The sequence below is a fragment of the Pollicipes pollicipes genome, unplaced genomic scaffold (genome assembly GCF_011947565.3).
Source record: "Pollicipes pollicipes isolate AB1234 unplaced genomic scaffold, Ppol_2.1 Scaffold_7231;HRSCAF=8579_pilon_pilon_pilon, whole genome shotgun sequence".
NCBI classification, from domain to species: Eukaryota; Metazoa; Arthropoda; class Thecostraca; order Pollicipedomorpha; family Pollicipedidae; genus Pollicipes; species Pollicipes pollicipes.
This window is the reverse complement of record NW_023597034.1, coordinates 34,459,345-34,482,183: the sequence shown is the minus strand read 5'-3', so window position 1 is coordinate 34,482,183 and position 22,839 is coordinate 34,459,345. Positions and strand designations below refer to the sequence as shown.

General features: G+C 57.9%; 1 protein-coding gene across 2 annotated transcripts; it reads right to left on the bottom strand.

Moving 5' to 3' along the window:
* Positions 1-39: 39 nt before the first annotated feature.
* LOC119109664 (transmembrane protein 65) lies at positions 40-22,599 on the bottom strand. Of its 2 annotated transcripts, XM_037233381.1 has the most exons (7): positions 22,240-22,599; positions 15,547-15,663; positions 7,107-7,148; positions 6,501-6,568; positions 6,080-6,176; positions 2,061-2,167; positions 42-1,796 (listed from the first exon to the last, which is right to left on the bottom strand). In XM_037233381.1, exons 1-7 carry the CDS (start codon positions 22,553-22,555, stop codon positions 1,419-1,421), a joined length of 1,125 nt encoding a protein of 374 aa, XP_037089276.1. In that variant the 5' UTR covers positions 22,556-22,599; the 3' UTR covers positions 42-1,418. The 2 variants fall into 2 exon arrangements, with proteins under 2 accessions (XP_037089277.1, XP_037089276.1); XM_037233382.1 differs by lacking the exon at positions 15,547-15,663 and having other exon boundaries at positions 40-1,796.
* Positions 22,600-22,839: the final 240 nt, after the last annotated feature.

The following is a 22,839-nucleotide window of genomic DNA, read 5'->3' as shown; positions in this document are numbered from 1 at the left end:
GGCTGGGTGTGGGGGTGGACCAACAGGTGTCCTGCGTAAACAATGCTCAACCGTTGTGGACCTCAATGAAACATGCTATAGGTGGCGTGTGCCAGCTATGTGTTGGTCACTCACTCCGAGCAGGTTTTCCTGCGCACTCGGTCCGTAAAGTCGTTCCTCAAAAACCGTCTAAAACCGTCAGTCACGTGGATGTCGTATTCCCTCCTGTCCGTCTCACGTCACGCGTGCCTCGACTGCCGGTGAAGAGGGCGACTTGTGCCGGCCAGACCCACACCGTGGATGGGCGGGAAGTATCAGCGGACGGTGCGGGCACGGGCCGCTGGTCGGTCCGCTCCCCGCGTGTTACGCGGGTGGAGGCTTCGGAATTTCTTTCGATACGTAAGAGTCGGAATTTCGATTTGTTGTGAATTGTCTAGCAGTGCGTTTTTGGCACAAGGCGACTGTTACGGATGCTGGTTGAGAATGTCCCCATGCCCTGGTTGGCACAGGAGGGGGGAGAACTAAAACACACTTAATATTTCGGCACAACCAGACTTATCGCGCAACCGGCACGCAAAGCGTTTCCCACGGTCTGCCCAGTCACCATGGCGGCAGCTCTTGTCCTGGGTTCGCAGGATGAGGCGTCGAACGGCGGCGGGCGATCACGCGCAGGAAGACAGCACAGCTGGACACGTCCCGGCCGGCGCGACACGCAGCCATGACGGGACTACAGGTTGACGGGTTCAGTTCTCACCAGGTATCGTATATTTACAATTGTTCCTACTATGCATTACCTGCTCACCTGTCAACACCATTTTCTGCAGGGTCCTGGCTACACGAGGGCAAGGCTTTCCCATACACATGGCTAGATGGCGTCAATAAACGGCCTGTCAATGCCACATTCGTCGTGAAAGTGACTGGCTCGTCGGCGCGCACATGGAATGATCGACACGAGAACGGTGACACCTAATCCCGCCTAGTGCGCATGCGCAGATATTGCACAGCGCTCGAGCGTCACGCCACCTGAAAAGTTCATAAAATCATCTTGTCCCGACACGGAGTACAAACTCTGGCTGCTCGCGGCGCACCAGGCGCACCCGATCCACAACAACGGCACACCCGTGAGGCGTCGGCCGCGCCTGAGTTCGCGCAGACCTGCCAGTCCGATAACGTCAGCAGCAGCCTTCCGGAGCCGGGACCTCAGGAGCACCGTCAAATCACGCCGAGCCACCGCACGCCAACAATGGACACAGACACGTGATTAACACTCGCCATTTTGGCACCAGGCCACGAGCGGCGTCCCAGCACGCCGCCGTAACAGCGATGAGAAGTGTCACCGCCTCAGCGCATGATTATCGCCGTATGAACATGTACTCTCACGTCTTGACTTCTGTCAACCACAATTCACCCGAACACTAGCGCTCGCACCCGTCACACCCTCACTTCGGCTCGCCCACCAACTTTGGGCTGCTTTCCCGGCCGACAGGTGGCTCTGCAGTCACGGTGGGCGCCGCCCGCGGGCTGACCGACTCCGCGCTCGCCGCCGCCGCCGCCGTCGAGGGCGCGGCGGCGGGTTCTGCCGAGGTCTGCACACTCGCCGCCGGCTTAGTGTCCGATTGTGAAGAGGTCGCCGTCGTGCTCGCGGCCGCGGCCGGCGGGGCCTCCGCCTTTACCACAGGTCCGACGGCGCCGGTCGCCTCCGCCGCCGCCGCTGTCGCCTCGTCCTCCTCATCCTTTTCAGTCTTGTTGTGTCCCGGCAGGAAGAAGAGCGGAAACATTCCCAGAATGCAGCCAAACGCCACGCCGAAGGCCCGGCCCTGAAACGGACGCAGCACGTCGGGTCAATGCCTCGGCACCAGAGGTCACGGCACGTTAGGTCACCATCACGGGACCAGAGGACACCGTGTACCAAGTCACCGACACAGGTCAGAGTCGAACCACGCCACAGGCGCCAGCTGACTGTCCCACGGACATAAGCCACGTCCACAACAGAAACAAACCCGCGTCAACGCAGCGACGCGAGTGTGAGGCACGAGCCAGCCGCACACATCGACGCGTCGGAGCACCCGTCGGTCACTCACGATGTTGGAGAACCAGTGGGAGATCTTGAGGTCGTGCTGCTCGGGCGTCATGCTGGGGGCCGGCACGCCGATCCGCATCGCCAGCACCTCCACGTAGAAGGCCGAGCCTGCGGCGGCGGCGGGCGGCGGGCGTGAGGGCGGCGCGCCGCTGACGAGCCGGTCGGCGCGCGCCAGAGCGGCGGACCACGAGCGACGGGCGCCGCCGGACGGGCGCGCGCCACAACACAAATACCCGTCCAGTACTCAAAGCTGGACTTCAGACAGCACTGATTACTTGGTCACCTTGTAAACGTCATTTGAGTCATGCGTCATACGACCGGCGCAAGGTTGCCAGCGAGGAAACAAATAAGTGTATCAGCGGGGCTCCTGTCATCAGCTGTCCGCACATAAATAACCAAATTCATGCGCATGTCGCAGGAGAGCGTCCGTCGAAACACATCGGCGAAAACGTCACAAGCAACGTCACTGACACGGATGCAGGGTACGCCTCAGCCCGGCGCGTCTGGTCCACACCACTCCGCCTCCATAAATGGAGAAGAGAATGACAGGACCGATCTCGAACGTGACGGACACAGACCGCGTGGCATACGCTACTGCAACGAAATCGGCTCCAGAACGTGGATTCCCGCCGGCGCAAGGCGTGCTGGGACAAGGGCAAGGTCGGCGTGACCTGCTCGGCACCTCGGCGACATCCCCTCGCTGAGGCCATAGCGACGGCTTAGGAAGGTTCGGGCACTGCTGCGTCTGCACAGCTGAAGGTCAGCCCCGCTGCTGTACGCCGGAGGGACCCGAGCCGAAGGGACCCGAACAGGAGGGACTCGAACACACCGCAGCGAACACATACCGGTAGAAGGCTCGTGAGTCTCCAGTTACGTAACCCGTGGGTGGTTACGTGGGTCGCGCAGGGCCGGAGTCTCGGGGTCAGGTGGTGGTTTGGAACCAGGCCCAGTGTATTTTCGGTGCAGTGACGGCGGAGCACCACTGTTTACCAGATGGACGCCGCAAACACGACACCGCAATGCTCGGCACCCAGCTGCCAGGCAGGTTCTCGATTTTTCGAGTTTCGTCAGGTGTGTCCCTTGGGACAGTTCCCAGAAGAGATTTCCCACATTTCCCGAGACTCAACTCTGAGAGACACCGACAATTCCGAAGGTGTCCTTTCTGAACTGAACCCGTCAGATGCAGGCAGATTGCATGTATGCATGAACGCACAACCAATTAAACTCGGCACTCCAAACATACCACAAACAAGATATAATACTGATATATATATATATATATATATTATTATTATATATAGACTTTATTCATTATATATATATATATATATATATATATATATATACATACAAGTTACTAACCACATTCCTCAACATTCCAATGCAATACAAATTGCGCAAGCTATCAACGATCGGCATATTCTGTTCATGACGTGGAACCAAGTATCAAGAAACTCTGGGAATGATGCTACCGCTGCTATTAGTTTCGATCCCAACTGGACCCAGCTCAAGAAAACGGGGGCCCCAATGCCAGTGTCATGTATCAATGTAACAGCCACAGCTGCTGGGCCGCTGGCACCGGACGCCGACGACAGCCGACAGGTCAACCTCCGATAACGTGGAAGCCCAACACATCACGGCATGTGAGCCGTACGTCTGGGCGGACAGCGGGGTGACGTACACTCCCGACGCTGTGGACGGTTTCGGCGGAAGGCACGTGCCGCAAGGATCTGTTGCCCTTGGCAACGAGCGAGGAGCCCACCTCTCACCTCGTGACCCACCGAAATAGCGCCAGACATTTCCGAGTTGTCGGCGTCGAATCCCCCCTAAATGAACCACTTCCGCTCCAGTGCCCGCCGTCTTGGGCGCCTGAGCACCGAAACCACGTGACCGTCGCCTGTGACCAAGGCTGACCTCAGCTGGCAGTCACGTGGCTGGCGCGGGTGGAGCCACCGCGACCCCTGGGGTCACTGGGGCCCGCCGAGAGCCCGCCAGCTGCCCAGCTCGGCCGGCTCCGGACATCGGGCAATCACGACCTCAATCCAGCTGGAGCCCGACGCCGCGCCGCCGCCAGTCGTCCCCAGCTTTCCTTCGTGCCATCGAACAAGCGCGGCCGCGGCGACAGGGGCCGCGGCGACAGGGGCCGCGGCGATAGGGCCCGCGGCGACAGGGGCCGTGGCGACAGGGCCCGCGGCGACAGGGGCCGTGGCGACAGGGGCTGCGGCGACAGGGGCCGTGGCGACAGGGGCCGTGGCGACAGGGGCCGCGGCGACAGGGGCCGTGGCGACAGGGGCTGCGGCGACAGGGGCCGTGGCGACAGGGGCCGCGGCGACAGGGGCCGTGGCGACAGGGGCTGCGGCGACAGGGGCCGTGGCGACAGGGGCCGCGGCGACAGGGGCCGTGGCGACGGGGGCCGTGGCGACAGGGGCCGTGGCGACGGGGGCCGTGGCGACAGGGCGCGCAGCGACAGGGCCCACGGTAACGGGGCGATAATCGATGCGAACGCCAACCCCGCGGTGGCTGGCCGGCCCCCGGCGGGTGGCCGGCGGGCCAGATCGCCGGTGTTGGCTGATTCTGGGCACCCCTCACACGTCCGCGGGCGAGGTCAGCGACCGTCGCGGCGCCGTCTGAAAGCCCTGCCAAAACGCCGGCGGCGGGTCGGCTCGGGTCGCGGTCCTCGCCGCCGTCGCCGCGTCGGTCCGGCACGCGCCGCGTCAGCGTGTTCCGTCGCCGACGATGACGTCTGCCCCGGCGTCGGCCGCGACGACCGACGGCCAGGCGAGCTCGCCGCCAGGGCGCCCGGACGCCGCCCCGTCCCGGCTTGGGAGGGTGCCTGTGCGGCGGTAGGTGTGCGTGGACACGATGCCCGGGTTCATGTCTAGGGACTCTGCTAGGATACGTTGGCGACCGACGGCGGGTCACGGGACGCTGAGCTGTTTGCCGCAGCCTCCGCTGCCAGCTCACCAGCAAACACGCCGCGCTGCCAGTCTTCTGTGGACTCTGGACCCATTCCAGTGGGACAAGGGCGGCGTGGCACAATTCATAGCACCGTTTGGCAGCGGCGCAGGTGTTTGCCGTGGTGAGGGGCGACCCCCAGGACTCTGGCTAGGGACCCGTTCGCGCAGCAGCTGGAGGAATGCTCTCCTCTTTAATGACTGCAGACACACCTCCGACCCCCGGTGCGCAGAGTCCCCGAATTAGCCAAGAAGGCAACTGAGCATTTCGACGGCTAAGAAGTCACTGCGAAGTTCAACAAAGAAAAAAGGCAGTGGACAACGGGCATGAAATAATGAAGCATTGAACATTGGATATACAGTAACCTACGGACAATTAGAGATTACAACGTCTCGCCTAAAACAGTTACAGCCAAATGATTCCCTGAATGCCGATGTCAAATCCACATTCCCGCCGCGAAGATGAGACTACTCAGCTGAGGAAACTCACTACAAGGAAGCATATTATGTATATCTGAATACACTGAAGCTGCTTACGATATATATATAGCACTCCTGACTCATTAGCACTCATCGGTCTTATATAGGAAAACGGAAACTATGCACATCGTAAAGTCCATCTCACATCGCTGCCATATCTCCAGGAGTGGATGGTGATGTAAAGTGAGGAGCATAATGTAATTTCACATGGATTGAGTCTTCCCCGTGGGTGTCTTTGGTCTCTAATCACGCCGCCCCTTCTCTGCATTGGTTCGAAATCACTGGAGGAAATCAAACAGCGCACAACATTCACATTAACTCCACATCTGGGGAAACCTCAGCTTCAGTACGGACTATGCTTTTCTGAACCTTCGCTTCAGTCAGAGCGTATCGGCTACTATTTCAGCTAGCTGGTGCCCTGGGGCTAAAAAAACCAGGGACAATAAGTGTGAACTTATGCTTGGATAGCTGAAAAGACCTTGTCCTGCCCAACAGTACGTCGCTCCAGACCCAGGCAGAATAGCTGCCCTCCGGGCGGGGTGGCCCAGCGTCAGCGCCATGCCACGCCCAGCAGCCGGCGCCTCACCTATGCCAGCCACGTCTGAGACGGCGTTGCCGAGCGCGGCCGCCGCCATCGTGCTGATACTGAACGCCACGCCCACAGAGGCCTCGATGTAGTCACCCTGCGGCGGGCCGGTCACAGGTCAGAGAGGTCAGCACCCACCGTGACGGTGAGCGGGTGCCGCACATCGAGGTGCGCAGGGGGTCCCGCCGCCGCCGTGGACACGCGTGATGGCCGCCAAGCGAGCACACACAGAGGCAAACGTGTCTGAATAGTCGGCCGGTTCGTGCCTGGTATGAGGGAATGTGGTACATGCGCTACGCCAGGTGACACAAACACCACAAGCAGTGCCAAGGACAACAGCAGGGGGCCTTTATAGTGCCACAGAATAGCATATCGCAAATACGAGGAGTACGGCACAGGACAAATTGCAGAAGAAACTTACCGCAGTGATCATAATGACATTGTCTAAAAATCCGAAGCCAATGAATGGTATGGAGTTAAACAACGCAGCTGCAAAAGAGACAACACCAGTCAGTCCTCAAAGCGCAAACAAAGACAACTGCCAAAACAACACCGTCAGCGTCCAACGCTGGCTCATACGGTACACCAAGTGCGGCTACTGGCTAACCAAAATGTGGCTACGAATGTCGACTAGAAACGACAACTTAGCAGCTAGCAGGCGTACTCAACAAAACCGCACCGCTCGTTCGTTCTCAGCGGTCCAGAAGGCAAAGCTGGGGGCCTGTGACGCCGCCTGGGAGGTCACAGCGGCGCCGTGATGCGGCATACACGCGAGTGTTCGAGCCCCAGCTGCCACCAGCACCACGCGCCCTGCACTCCACCCCGAACTCTGACCCCCGCCGTGCCCCCTTCCGTCCCCCCCCTCCCCGTCGGTCGGCAGCGACGCACAACAAGGAACTCAGGGAGTTTAAAACACCACAGCCGGGAGAGAGGCTACAGAACGCCACATTTGCGGAGGGGGGGGGGGGCACGGAACACCACCACCGCCGGGGTGCGGAGCACCGCCCGACCGCTGCCGTGCTCTCACTGTGTATCAGCTGGCCGGGGGTGGGCTTCGGGACACTCGTGGCTGAAACAGAACAGAGGCCGACGTCAGCACGCGGCTACGCTGACCTCACAGGCGGGCTGGCAATGGTCGGCCCGGGGCACCGCCACCGCGACCGGGCAGGGACGCGCGCCGCACTCACCGGTCACTCAAGACACTCCGTTCAGCGGTCCGACAGGCCGCACATGGCCCATCCGGCTGCATTAGTTGCACTACATTAGCTCAGTATGACAATGGCGAGGGTTTCGGTCTTATCGTCTGCTTTGTCGTACACGACTTTGTGCGTGTTGAATCAAGGACCCGAACCCGACGCATGGGCTCACATATAATGCGCAGACCAGGCATGTCGTAAGCAGCTAGGATAAGCCCCTGTTCGGCTGAAAATAGCATACACATCACGATACAGCGGACGCATTTACAGACACTTCACAGCGAACAGGAGACAAACCAGCCGGCAGAAGCATGACCGGCTTCTGCGACGCTTTACCGATGCACGAGCTGTGCCTAAGCGGGGCTAAACCGCCGGACGTCGGCGATCACACCTGCACGTCTGGCGATGACACCCGCACCAACCAGAAGCTGACAACGCACCCGCACCGACCGACTCATCGCAGGCCAACACATTACTCCGTCGCATGGGAACGACCCTCACGGCCCGCGGCGTCCAGACCCCGCGCCGATTCCTCGTCCACCGCGGCCGCTCGTCTAATCATCCCGGCCGCCTGCGGCAGCTGCCCAGGCCGCCGGCCGCGGGCGTTCCGCACACCCCCACGCGCTGATAGCGCGCCGTCGCCCATCTGGGCGCTCGGGCGCGCTGATCCCGTTAGCGAGCGGGAGTGCCACCGGCTTGTTTTTGTCGCGAGTGTGCAGGAAAGGGGCGAGGTCTCTTGTGACGGTCGGGTTCCGCATGGGTAGCGCGAACGTTACGGTGTCCATAACAGATCAGCAAGACCATTCTCGGAACAACGGCGTCGTCCACTCCCTCCCTCGCGCGATGCCGTCAGGCTTGACAGCCTTCAGCTTCTCTCGGCGCTGGCCAAAGACTGCGACAAGACCCGCCGTCACGGAGTCCGCGCCGGACCGACCTGCCACCCCGGAGTCCTCCTGCCCTCACGTCCTCCAGTCCTCCAGTCCTCCAGTCTCGTCCCATTACGCTCCGCTCGGCCCGGCCACCGAGAGGTGTCTCTGACGGCGCGGCGGTGCCGTGCGCCTCGCCGGCACCTGCGCCGCTCCGGCCGCTCCGGGTAGTCCGGGAGAGGCGTCTCTGACGGCGCAGCGGTACCGTGCGCCTCGCTGGCACCGACGCCGCTCCGGCCGCTCCGGTTAGTCCGGGAGAGGCGTCTCTGACGGTGCGGCGGTGCCGTGCGCCTCGCTGGTACGGGTGCTGCTCCGGCCGCTCCGGTTAGTCTGGGAGAGGCGTCTCTGACGGCGCGGCGGTGCCGTGCGCCTCGCTGGCACCGGCGCCGCTCCCGCCGCTCCGGTTAGTCCGGGAGAGGCGTCTCTGACGGTGCGGCGGTGCCGTGCGCCTCGCTGGCACGGGCGCCGCTCCAGCCGCTCCGGTTAGTCCGGGAGAGGCTTCTCGGACGGCGCGGCGGTGCCGTGCGCCTCGCTGGCACCGGCGCCGCTCCCGCCGCTCCGGTTAGTCCGGGAGAGGCGTCTCTGACGGCGCGGCGGTGCCGTGCGCCTCGCTGGCACCGGTGCCGCTCCCGCCGCTCCGGTAAGTCCGGGAGAGGCTTCTCTGACGGCGCGGCGGTCCCGTGCGCCTCGCTGGCACCGGCGCAGCTCCCGCCGCTCCGGTTAGTCCGGTTGGCGGCCGCTGGAGGCCACCCTCCCGGCACTCGAGCACGCTGCCGATACTTCAGCCGGTACTGACAGCCCGTCACGAGTCAGCACCGGCGGCTCGTCAAGGGACCTTTAGATGGGACGTCGCAAGAGGGGGTGGGGCGGGGGATTGTTCGCCTACCCTCATTAAGCTCGCCGAAACGAAAACTGTGTACGCTGGGACTGAAGATCTTCCGCTGGTCAGCCATCAGCAAGCCCAATAGATAATGCAGCCGACCCGATCGGCATGGCGGCAGCGTGTTGCAACAAGAACAAGCATCCTTTAATTGCTGGACTCTTCACGTCCTTGCTTCTTTAAGCTCCCTCTTTGCGCACCCTGCATTGAAAAAGCACGACGTACTCGCTGCACTGGCCCCAATAGTCCTGCTTCCCCAGTCTACTCCACGTCGAGTTCACCACGAAGCGGACGCGGGGAGGCGTAGTACGCACAGCCGCCGGCCGCCGGGCCGGCGCCCCACACGCGCGTCACCGGCTAAAACGGCCGGCACCCACGCGGTGACGTCATCCCTGCGACGTCACAGCCGACCACCGGAATGCGGCGCGCGTGACGTCGTCGTTTGGCAGGCCGGAGCGGCCGCGCGGCGGCGTGCGAGCTATGTGGACGCTAGGAGCCATCGCGCCGTCGTCAGCTGTTCGGGAGGAACGGGCCCCGGGCCGCCGGGAGCCACGCCTGCGGACCACTCACGCCCAGCCGTGGGCGAACATCGCATGACGCCGGCCGGTGCCGGGCCCTCCGCAATTCCGGCACGGCCGGGCGCGCCCGCCTTCCACGAACGGCGCCGGCGGCGGCGGCGGCGGTCCGGGTCGGGTCGGCCCACCGATAGCGGCGGGGCGGTTGGCTCGCGCTGCCGTGCCGTGACGAGCCTGGCGGCGGCCGACGCCGGCCGTGACCCGCTGGCACCGCTGGCGGCGGTCGGTGGCCTCGGGCGCGTAGCCAGCGGCGGCGGCGGCGGCGGCAGCGACGGGAACACGAGGAGCGTCGAGAGACACCACCCGACGGGCGCTGTCCGGCGGGCTGAAGGTGACGAGCGCGACAGACGGTGTCGGCGCGGGGGGGAGGTGACAGAGGCGGTGATTGGAGGTCAGGATCTGGGCCACGTCGGCTCGGAGCTGGATGCGTCATGGAGGGCTGTGGCTTTTTAATAGCCTTACTGCCTTCTGTAAGCTGTCCGGAAATATATTTCTCACACTATCAGACATTTGCTTCCGAAATGCCGGACATTCTCTCCCACAACACCGGAGTTGCAGCTTGCAACTCGTAACCGGACTTAGATGCAACCGATGAACAGCCGTGGACGGCTATTCGGAAAAGCCAGCATTAACAAGAACATAATCCATGGTCGGAAGCGTACCTTCAGCTCCCTTACTAGAGCCGCTACGTGACGTGCTAGACAAACCACCGGCACCAGCCGACCGCCGCTGCTTTCCTCCACTCTTCCGCTGCAGACGGCCGCCCCCCAGCCGCGCGATAGGTCAGAGCGGAGCTGAGCTGCTAGCCGGTCCGTCTCCGGCCCTGGGGGCGTCCGGCAGTCTACAAGGGGCAGCGGCGGCGGCGGCGACGGCGGCTCGCTCTGCTGGCTCCCTGCCGCCGGCCACGGACCCGCCGCATAGACACTGGTCGCCGGTGAGACGGGGTCGTGCTGGCTGCTCCGGCCCGAATGCGGCCGTTTCAGAGGAGAGCCGAGCACAACAGCGCTGACTGCCGTCTCCGGGCGTAATATCACGGCCACGTCATGCAGGGGGGCGGCGGGCGCCAGCGCTGATTGTAAAGTCATGAACGCGTCAACGGCTTGTGGGAACTGACAGGCGCTCGGCACAGACCGGCCCACTCGCTCACGGCAGACGCCCGGGCGGAGGCTGGTGGGCACCGGCAGCGGACGGGCCGGGCCGGGCCGGGCTCCACGGCGGGCCGAGAGAACGCGAACAGCGCAGCACGCCCGCGGCAAGCAAACGCATTTTTGTATGCTCGTGGGTGGGGGGGAGCAGTCACAGAGAAGAGACGTGAGGAAACTGTTGTGGACATTCGCGTGACGTTAAAATCGGCTACAAAGCATCTAATCGAGAACGGGGTAGATAGCTGGCGATACGAGACGCAGTCGTCCATCCAACCTTTTACGACCGCCCGATAATACCAGCTGACACAAAAGCGATAAGAAGTCAGCAAAACCGCAGCCTCACCACCCATTCGCCCGGCCGCGGGCGCTGCAGTTCCAGAAAGAAAAACACGGGGCGCCGGGCCGGCAGCCACGCGCCTGGCCCGCCCCCACGTCACGGCAAGGCCGACAGCTCATGACGTCACCGCGTGACGCAGTACGCCGGCCCCAGACCGGCTGTGAGCCGCCAGCACGGCCGAGCCAGCAGCGCTCTCTGTGGTCCCGGCCGCTCGTCATTCAAAAATCGCTTCCCCTGGGCCTTGCTTGACCGCCAATTACGATTTATAGCTCACGTACGGTGTGTCGAAAGGTCTCTGTTGCCCAATGTCTGCCTAAACTTGCTAATCCGGACAAGATTCACGACCCATTATCAGTCGTCTGCTTTCGTTGCCAACCGTCCCGACTCGGTTGCAAGCGTCTATCCGCAAAACACCGCCGAGCGTCTTTCAGAACACGCCGACGGGCCAGCGTCGTCTTATGTTCAGCTACTGCGCGGGTCGCCAGTTCTGAGTGGCGCCGGCGCTCAAAGCGGGAGGAGGGAGGGCCTCATCTGCCGATCGGTAGCCCTCCATCACGGGCCAGACGTCCGGGAGACGGCCGCGCGACGAAGGTCGACCGTCTCCGAGGACGGGCCGACTGTCCCCACATCACGGTACCTGCCGACAGCGTAGTGGTTCGGTTTCCCGCGGTGCCCTTCGTGTCAAGGTGAGAGGCAGGCGATGCCATATACGGCTCAGCAGCAGTGGCGCGTCGTGAAGTCCCTATGCCAACAACTGTCCTCATGTTCGTGGAAGGGGCAAGCTCGTCAGACACCGGCCAGATGACACGGGCGCGACGCGCACACACGACTGCAGAACGTGCGATCGACGCCACGCCCGCGGGTGCGCCTCAGACGTTCTGAGGCGGGGACGTGGAGACTGGAAACGACTTCTACGGTGACCTGATCCGGAACACGTCACTCGCTATCACCTAGGGCGACGCCTTCTGCGTCACTCTGTAATTCGCCCGTCATCAGCCGACATGTGGCACTGCACAGTCATTCTCCGCATCACCACCCTCGAGCCGACCGCGGGCCGCGCACACCTGCCTCGAGCCGACACGACGCCTGCGTAGAACACAGACGCCGCCGTACAAATAGCCTGGGGCGCAGGAAGGTCAGCGCAGGCACGCCAAGAGCGCATCCCGGCCGACAAGGGACGCCGCCTCCCCCGCCCCTCGCCGCACGTGCACCTGTGGTGTTTACATACGCGGCAGCGGGGGGGGGGGGGGGGGGTGCTGGTACATCTGACGCGTCGGTCACTCGTAAGTGCTCCGCCCTCCTGTTCAGAGGTAGTCCGCCACTTAACAGCTGTCTGGCCAGGGCTGACGCGCGCGAGGAGCGGCGGCGGCGGATAGCGCGTAGTCCGTTTGCAGATGCAACAGAGCGTCTCCGACCTGCCGCCCGCTCCGCGAAGGAAACTGAGCTTCGCGAGGTGAGCTGGAAACCCGTCACATGCCACGTGACAGCGACCTGGCGTCTGTGTCAAAGGGGCCGGGCCTCCTATCGCTAATTTGTGGCCGGCCCCCGGCGCTCGGCGGACGGCTGCGGGTCACCACCTTGCAGCGTGTCTTCGGGCGCGCGACTCGAAGCGCGGGCCGCCGGTCACCAATATCCGCAGTTCTGGTGGTCGGTATCGATCCCCACGCCTCCGTCGCGGGCGTACGGAAATAGCGGCCAGCCGGCTGCCGCCCTGGCACGCCAAACGTACGCGGTATGCGCCGCCGGCCGCCTTGAACTCATTTCCGATGCGTTGACCCAAAAAGCTCCACAGGACAGGAGCCCACAGTCCTCCGGGTTTATTGAAGCGGATTGATAGTTGATGCCAGCGAGCAAGCCAAATCAAACAGTGCGAGTACCTTATTAATCGGCGTGTTGTTCAAGAAACAGACTTCAGGACAGCTTTGAACACGGTCGGCGACTTTGAAGCCATTTGATCTCCGCTAAATGTCAGACGATTGTTAAGGTAAGGTAAGCCACCATACGTGAAGTAAGCACTGGAAATCATACCAATGATTATATCTTTATTATATATATATATATATATATATATATCTCTCTCTCTCTCTCTTCTCTCTCTCTCTTCTCTCTCTCTCTCTCTCTCTCTCCTTCTCTCTCTCTCTATCTCTCTCTCTCTCTCTCTCTCTCTCTCTCTCTTCTCTCTCTCTCTCTCTCTCTCCTCTCTCTCTCTCTCTCTCTCTCTCTCTCTCTCTTCTCTCTCTCTCTCTCTGTGCGTGCGTGGCGTGCGTGAGTGCGTGCGTGCGTGCGTGCGTGCGTGCGTGAGTGCGTGCGTGCGTGCGTGCGTGCGTGGTGCGTGCGTGCGTGCGTGCGTGCGTGCGTGCGTGAGTGCGTGCGTGCGTGCGCGTGCGTGGTGCGTGCGTGCGTGCGTGAGTGCGTGCGTGCGTGCGTGAGCGTGCGTGCGTGCGTGCGTGCGTGCGTGCGTGCGTGCGTGCGTGCGTGCGTGCGTGCGTGCGTGCGTGGTGTGTGTGTGTGTGTGTGTGTGTGTGCGTGCGTGCGTGCGTGCGTGCGTGCGTGCGTGCGTGCGTGCGTGCGTGCGTGCGTGGTGTGTGTGTGTGTGTGTGTGTGTGTGTGTGTGTGAATGTAGGTATGTATATATACACATATATACGCATATATATATATATATATATATATATATATATATATATATATATATAGGCATAAACTTAGTTCAGTTCGCTGGGAGGCGCTACTAAGATTTTAAAAAGTGCAATTTAGGAAGAACAAATGTGAGTCACAAAACCAAAATAAAATAGCGAAACGAAAATGTTCATGACAGGTGATACGAGCCATGCTCATGCCATGCCACTGGCAAATCTGTCAAATGAGCTCAGCCATGAGAAAACACCTGCCAACCGCCAGTGAATATTTCAAGCTGCTCTGAAAGGTCCGCCACAAAAACAAATTTTGAGCAAGTGCTGCAAGCGCGACAACCCCACCATTCAGCACGACCACAGCTCCCTCTTAACGTCATCATCGGCTGGTGAAAACAGTCTTATATGACTTCGTTTCCTGCTGGTTCTTTTCTTACCTTGCCGTTATTGATCAAAACCGTATGCCGGATCTGCGCAGCGCAGACCTCCCTCCTCACTGTCCACTGCACGATCAGACACACCGGTGTCCGCACCATCCACGCCCAATGCCGATGACGGCGAGTTTCATTCGGATACCAGATGGAGACTCCGGATACAGTGTATCCGGTCTCCATCCGGACACCGGATACATGCTAAGCCGTGCAAACAGACCGAATTCGCAACACTGGAGGCAAATGTGGTGGAAGGTGTCGACTCGGTCTGTTTTCAAGAAGATGGGGACCGGGGAATGAGCAGAATACGTTACATTTCATCGTCCAAGATAATTAGCTAATGACACGGCCTGACAAAGTAGCTCCCTACCTCGTGCTCGCAAAATCTAATTACGACTGCTGCGCCCCGGCGTATGATAGCATCATGTACCCGGCAGTCCCGCACGAGCACCGCCGGAGCCAGACCGCACCGGCTCATCCCGTGAGGGCCGCGGCCCGATCATCCGAGGCACGTGCCAGCTTCTCTCACCAGCGCTGTCCCGCAGAGGCCGGCCAGCGGCGGCCGACCGCCCCACGCCCGCGGATACGTCACAGCAGCGGTGTGACGGCACCGCGCGCCCCCGCACACGCCGACGGCGAGCCGCGTGACGCGGGGAACGTGACGTAACGCGGCTGGCACCCTGAGATCCGCCGGCCGGACGCGACTACGGCGGGCCAGACGCGATCAGCGGCAGTAGCGTGACCTGGCCGACAGCTGCTCGACAGCTGCCCGAGAGCTACCACGGCTTACGGAACCACAAAGCGCATCACGTCTTGGCTCTTCCGTGGAATCATATGATCATGCACACCGTTGAGAACACCGCAGCCAGAATGCTTCTCAGCTTCGTTCGCAGGCTGCTGTAGCAATCCACCCGCACTAGAAGTGCCCTGGGAACCGAGAGAAACGGCAGCCGGCCAAGATCGCACCGGACGCAGCAGCCCAGGCCGACTACCCATCCATCATGCACCATGCCTCTCATCAGTCACACGAGACAACAACGCTCAGTGGCGCGCCGTGAGCATACACAAGCGGGCTGCAGCAGAGCGCTGCGGACGGACGCGGGACGTGACCCCGACTCAGACTCACTCAGCCTGCGACCGCGGGCGGTCTGCACCCGTGTCCTCCGGCAAGTTCACTCCGCTTGCCAGCTCATTTAATGACAGAAGGGCCAGGCACTGCGTGGCTCTAGTGGACACGGCGAAGCGCCCCCGAGTGACGGCGCGGCGGTCAGGGACAGCACGCCCGCACGCACGCCCACAAGGAGCGGACCGGGCCCCGAGCCGGGCCGCGATGGGACGACTTACCGAGTCGTTGCTTGAGCCAGTTGGTGGGGATGGGACAGAAGCGGCCGGTGGGGTCGGCGTCGCCGACGCTGGCCGGCCGGCCGAACCGACTCCTCCAGCGCAGGCTGGCCAGCGATCCTGCCGCCGCGCCGAGGGAGAGAAAGAGAGAGAGAGCATGCTGTCAAGGCGGCCACCAACGCACGGTCTGGGCTCGGGCCTTCGCCGCGCTCGCACACTGCCAGGCCTACGCACTGCCTACTCTGAGCGGGCAGCATGGATCCTCTACACAAACCGTGCTGATTAAATACACACTACGCTATGGATGACATGTGCAAAGACGACGTTTCTCAAAACAGGACCAAAAGACGGCATGCACACGTCACACGTCTTTCACGAGACGGCGGCATCTACGAGACCAGACCGCATGCATGGGTGGCCCATGTCGCGCCAGCGGGCGCCATGCGACGTTCGCTGACATGGGGCTCCATGGCATGGGGCTCCATGGGACTCCCAAGGAGGCTACGTCATTCGAGGGGACTTAACAACTCCTTGTAAGACGACCGTATTCATGGAAGCTACCTGCCTTCAGTCCAGTACAGAAAGAATTTTGCACAGTTGGCGATGCCTCTGGGGGAGCTAGACGAACCACGCACATTCACAACCTTGTAAACCGATGGCTGCCGCTTGTTCGCGGGAGCCCAAGGCACGAAAACGCATGTAAACGCACCATAGCAAAACGAGGCACAACACAGACACGACACTGTCAAATCGTCACTACAACAGCGGAACATGCAAATGCCAATATGCTAACACTACACAGCTAAAAAACAAAGAGTACAGACGGCACTGTGACAATTGTGACAACGTAACAATCGTCACTATAACGGCGGAGCATGCAAATGCCGATATGCTAACACTATACAGCAACAAAAGCAAAGAGGAAAAGGGCAGAACCAGAGGACAGGGGGGGGGGCGGGGGGGGGGGCTATCCTTCGGTATCACGTAACGTATCACCACAGCGTGGTAAGAAAGGCATCCCTGCCATTCCGGCCCCCTCCCAAGCTTTTTGAAATTTACATCCCGCCGGAAGGGCGTTGTTCACGTCCAAAGACGAAAGGATTTAAAAAGCCGGCCACCTCTATCCTTATTCTGGTATGTCACTAGGTAACAACAGCTAAACGGAAGCCAGCATCAGGTGGCTCGCGTGCGCTGCATCAGATTAGTGTCATTAAACACCAAAGCATGTAACATCTGACGCGCCAAAACCAGTCAACAACGTACAGATAGGGAACTTAGGCCTATTAACTATCTTCAGAACCATGTTTGCTATGTCGGAGCAGACGGCGACGTTGCATAGCTGCTGACAAACTGAACTATACAGAAGCAATAAGCTGCCAATGTGTGTGAGCCGCGGCATGTCCAACCACATCATTTCATTCAGTTATATCGAAGACTAGGCACATGAAACGACGATGAAAAAACGACAATGAAAAAAACGACGCTCGCCAGCGTCGTTTTTTTCGTGTTTTTGTTCATGATATCTGATGTGGTCGTTCAGCGCACCGTATCAATATCCATTCGTGCACCTTATGATACGCCAGACCTGATCATGAAAGGCCAAAACATATACTCAAACAATTGTTTACCCAAGGATCCAGGTTTAATTTGTCCTTGATTGGCATGACCGCCCACGACAATATATTATACAAAATTTCATGTCCTGCATTATCAGTTAGTATGGCGAGATACGGCACATCAGTCAGCACAGCAAAGTGATACAGAATTCATTTCTAAGGCGGACGTATGTTCCCTGGTACCTGAACACGAAAGGCGTCATGGAGTGATCTCGACAACGAGACGTGATAACTGACCTCAATAAAGAGATAACCTAGGCTCATTCATGACACATGAAAGGCAAAATCCTGCAAAAAAAATCGAGCAACGAAAAGCACCGCCCTTTTTGTTGCTGGATTCCTTTCCGAAAAAAACCTCCAGAGCACTGGGTTCCCAAGATCCAGCAACCATTTGACATTGCTAGTGAACAACATCTCTCCTCTTGAGACCAAAACTGAAAACAGGATACCACAGCGCAGCGCATCTACGTCCACCAAACAAACAGCAGCCTGCCGGCTTGTTCCCGCTGCTCCGCCCGACCGCGCACCGGTGCACACCCGGCCCGGAGTGTGCACACCCACACCGGCCCCTGACGCCGCGCACTAGCGGGTGGGCCAGCGGGCGGCCGTCGGGCCACTGAGCCACCCCGGCCGAGGGCGCACTACGGCCCTCGACCGGTCCGGCCCGGTCCGGCCCGGCCCAGCCCCGGCGGGCCGCCGCTCCACTGTTTACAGGCGCAGAGAGGCGAGCACGTGTTGGTCAGCGGGCGGTTAGCGCCAGCCTCCCCCCCCCCCCCCCTTCCAGCCCTCCCCAAGGTCAGCCGGCCCGCCCGCCGAACGTGTTAAGGGAGAGACGCATGCCACCACTGCCGGGTAAAAGGCACGCCGAATGGCGGCGAGGGGACAGATCGACGACCTGTGAAGTGACCTGTGACCAGTGACATGACCTGACACCGGTGACGTGACCTGTCACCGATAACGTGACCTGTGACTGGTAGCGTGACCTGTGAAGTGACCTGTGACCAGTGACATGACCTGACACCGGTGACGTGATCTGTCACCGATAACGTGGCCTGTGACTGGTAGCGTGACCTGTGAAGTGACCTGTGACATGACCTGACACCGGTGACGTGATCTGTCACCGACTAACGTGACCTGTGACTGGTAGCGTGACCTTTGAAGTGACCTATGACCCGTAACGCGACCTGTGACGGCCAGACTGCCGTGCACTTCCGACAAGGAAAAGGAAAAGACAGTCGGGACACCATGGGGACACCCCTGATCCCCTGGGCGTTCTGTTGTATACAGTTTGCTGTAATACTGAAATATGAATGCCAGCGCGAAGGTATCGGCTGCGATTGCCGCTGATATCATTGTTGGGGAACAGGCAGCCCGTATGCTAGATTTCCAACGGACGTAGTCTTTATCACCGTAGCTCCTTGACAGAAACGTAACTGAAACACAAAGTGGAAGTTGTAAAATTTTTAACTTTTTAAAAGCAAGTCGATCGTAATCTGATGAAATTTGGCAGGGTATTTTTATGAAATTCGGCCGGCTATTTCTACCAAAAAAATCTTCACGTCTTCGGGTTCATATCACCACAACCAGGCGAAAATCGAGGGGCGGGGCTAAGAGTTGCCTCATATGCCGCCTGATAAAAACCGGCTGCATTACGCTTGCTCCACGTCTTGATAAACAAATGAGCCCAGATGGACACACAGGTTGGTTAACATTCAACCAGTGTGTCTTTTGTACTCTGCAACAGGGCCCCAACTCACAGCTTTGTTCATATCCCGATCAAACGATGACCTGTGGACGACTTCAACGAGCCGCGTCACCTCAGTGTCCCCCCCCCCCCTCTCCCTCCTGACGGTACACCTTCGCCGCGCGCGCTGGGTCGGAGGTCGCCGCGCGATCCACGTGACGTCAAACCACGGCACGGCCGACCGCCGACAATGTTCCACTCCCCTCGCATGAACCGCAGCGAGTTCCACAGCGGGATTCAGCTGACTAAGAAGAGAAACCTTTTCACGAGGAGCAGCCCATAACTGTGGCTGGTATTTCAGCTAGTACATAAAAGATCCAATAATTTGTTGGAGGTAAAATTGTCTGGAGGTTCTGCCGCATCTGTACCAGGGATGTGGAATATTAACGCGCGCATGAAATATTGAATAAACGCACCACACATCACAAAGTCAATATGCAGCTCAAACACCAAAACGATACCACCATGTGAAAAGTTCACTTCTATGCTACATTTACGAGTGCATAGGCATACAGCGACAACGACGTATCATTAAGAACGAGGCCGCGGGCCGAATGAGTCTCGGTGTTACCTTACTACCGTAACTGGCCAACAATGTCGTGCCTCCAGCGGCTGGACCGTCCAGCCAGTACCGCTTATGGGGGCCTACCTTTTTCCAACCACTGACCACAGCACGGTGAAATGTTAAAAAGTGGCGCGATTCTGCAAAAGTTGTGTTGTGGTGTTCAAATACAAGGTGTCCGATCACGTGGCTCATTTCTGCCGCCTTGCAGTGTTATCGCTGTTACACCTCCCCGGTCGGTGATCGCGAGAAATGTAACGTCATTACAACACACACACACAGCACAAAACAACTGAAGAACAACGTCGGATCTCGGTTCAGATCTCAGCGGATCTCGGTCGGATCTCGGTTCAAATGTCAGCGGATCTCGGTCGGCTCTCATTTCATATCTCAGCGGATCTCGGTCGGATCTCGGTTCAACCGTCAGCGGATCTCGGTCGGATCTCGGTTCAGATCTCAGCAGATATCGGTTCAGATCTCAGCGGATCTCGGTCGGATCTCGGTTCAGATCTTAGCGGATCTCGGTCCGATCTCAGTTCAGAGCATTAGCGTCTCAACGCTACACTGCTGTAATACCACCTAGAGCTGACGCATGATGAAAAGACGCTCACACGGGCTAAATCATGGTCATCAGTGTGAGCAGGCTATCGCGCGCTAACTATGGAACCCGCTGTTCTCTGGCGTTTTAAAGATTGATGACAGATCTCATCCGCCAAAGCACATAAAGGCGTGAAATCAATCGCAAGGCGCGAGCGAGCCGGCTACAACTAACAAATCTCAGCGACAACAGGCAACTGCCTGTCCCATAGGCGCCAGTAATCTGACTCATGTAGGTTGCATTGGTGTTATATAACATAGGTGCCACAGGTGTCATGCTAGGGGTGTCATATGCCAACAACAAGCGGAAATAGGCAAATGTTACGTTTTTTGGAACTGATCTTGAGATAGGCCTTACTGAGATCTAAACCAGAGACTTGACGAAATTGGTCATAAGAACTGCCTAGTTGTGCAGGTATGGCCGTCGTGATCAATATCTAACCAACACAGGTGAGTATTTCGCAATACTCTGGTCGCATCTGTGAAAACTATAACTCATTTTAAATTTACCCATTTTGTTGACTGAAAAGGTCGAGTCAGGTCAGACTCCTTATTGCCTGAAGGCCATCACCAGCCAGCAGGCAAAACCCGGTCCATTCACTTTTGCCCTCCAAACTGAAGGCCTCACTTTAGACTCTGGGAAGCCTGGATCCCACCAAGTTTCAAGCCATGTTGCTTGCAAAGTTGTGTGATGCCATACTCAGTGCACCCTGGCTGCCAAACTGAAAGTTTATCCAACTGCCATTTGTATGGGATCCCAAAGGTGATAGACTCAAATGGCTCTTGTTTTGTCATGACCTGCACAGTGATAGCAGTCATGTCTGCAGTCATTCCAGTCATCCCATGCTGTGAATGATCCCACTCAGATAAAATACTTTAAGCATTGTGATTGGACTCCATGTATGGGCATGATCCCGTGAATGTCATTCAAACATGGGCATACCTCCAGCTTCTCAGCTTAATGTCACAGGGTACCACACAAATCCAAACACTTTAAACACAAGCAGACATTCCATGTGAATTTCATCACATGAGGGTACCCCTGGATATACTCATAAGTTAATATTTACCACTCTAAATACTGGGTTTTAAGATAATGCACAGGTACATATGAGTAATGAGATGATGGATTAGGTTTAGCCCAACAACTTGTGATGATTTTCAACAAAGAACAAATTACTAATAAACTACTAACAAGTGAATTAGGATTTCCTATCACTTCAATAATCATTGAATAAACACTATTTGCACAACTTAATTATTATATTGAGCAGTTAAATCAAGATATGCTGCCTGTTTGAACTTGATGGTTAACTTTGATTTTGAAGGTTCTGTGCCAATTTTTGTGCTTAGTGCTGACTTCTTGATCTTGAATAGTCCCAGGACCATGATCTTGTGCATGCAAAACACAGTCAAAATCAGATCTCTCTTAGTTTGGCCAACTAGTGTTGCCTTTTAAGGAAGTCTACAATCAGCACCTATATCTAATATCACACAATGAGTGGGTACCATATGAATAGTTTTATGCCTCAAGCACCTAAATGAGACAAGCCCGTGCCTAGGTGATATCTAATACTCAATATTTGGTTGTGTATTAGTGGAGCTCTGTTTGAAGTATTTTTTCCTCTGTTAGGTCCTCTGTTATTTCTCTGTTAGGTCCTCTGTTATCAGGTCCTCTGTTATTTACATTTTGTTGATGTTCATAAGGTCAATGTTAAATTTGCCTTTGAAAGCTTAGGAGGAAGCTCTGCCTGTCCCCCCCCCCATAGTTCCCATGATACTCATTTTGGACTACACATTACACACACTACATTCTGGCTCACACCACCCAGGCTTTGACAGGCATATCTTTGCTGGTATCATGCCTATATGCACTGGACCCACTCTTACTTATTATTCCTCCACCAAAAAGTGTGTGACATGTAGCAGCCAGGTGGAAGCTACGTATTCACTTTGTATCAGCAGGGTAAAAAAGGTGGGTATAACAAAAATGCTTGCAGTATTTCAAGGGTATAGGCAAAATAACCCCACATTCAAAAAAGCATTGCTTGTGATTCAATGACACTGACAATTATGTAACATGTCATACTGTTATCAAAATTGGTTTAACACCTGAGCAATAAGCTCAAATCTTGTCATTAAGTGACAAACCTCAGAGACTGTCACTTAACACTTACCTGAGAACTCCATTATTGCCTCGTCCCCCTTGATTTGCTGGATCTCGCTTAACAGCAGCTGTCGGTCGTCAGCTGTGAAGTTCCTAGCCAGGTTTCTCGCCGACTCCTTGGTTAACCGCAGCCTTGGCGCGGAGCTGCCGTCCTGCGTTGCTCGCGCCAATGTCTTTTCATCTAAGGGAGCTTGGGTGTTAAGGTCGAGGCGCAGGCAAGAAGCCAAGCATCCACTTGCATTTTTCCCTAATAACGGTTTGTGTGCTTTTCTTCCAGATTGGGATGTGGCCACTTTAAACAGCACACCCCTCGTGATCGACCCCATCTTCTGCGCCCGCTCACCCACAATAACCGACCAGCGTGAGCAACGACGACTGACGGCGCGATGGTCGTGATCGTCGCATTGCTACCAAATATATGCCCTCTCAAAGCGTGCACGAGTTGAAGGAAAACTTTACTGTGCACGCCATTTCTTGACGTACCCGTGCGAGATTGAAAGCATGACATAAGGTCACGTGAATTGATCGCACTGATGCTCATGGAACCGAACCAATACTTTTGAAATACATAGACTTATTGCTTAATACACTAAAACTAACTTTCGTCGTG

Bases quoted from the DNA above. Each gene is read 5' to 3' on its own strand.
- LOC119109664 (XM_037233381.1), bottom strand. From the start codon at position 22,555: ATGGGGTCGATCACGAGGGGTGTGCTGTTTAAAGTGGCCACATCCCAA. The intron at 7,149-15,546 runs GTAAGTCGTCCC...GTTCTGTTTCAG, and splicing joins CTGGCTCAAGCAACGACTCG to CCACGAGTGTCCCGAAGCCC. The intron at 2,168-6,079 runs GTGAGGCGCCGG...CCGCCGCCGCAG, and splicing joins CTCAGACGTGGCTGGCATAG to GCTCGGCCTTCTACGTGGAG.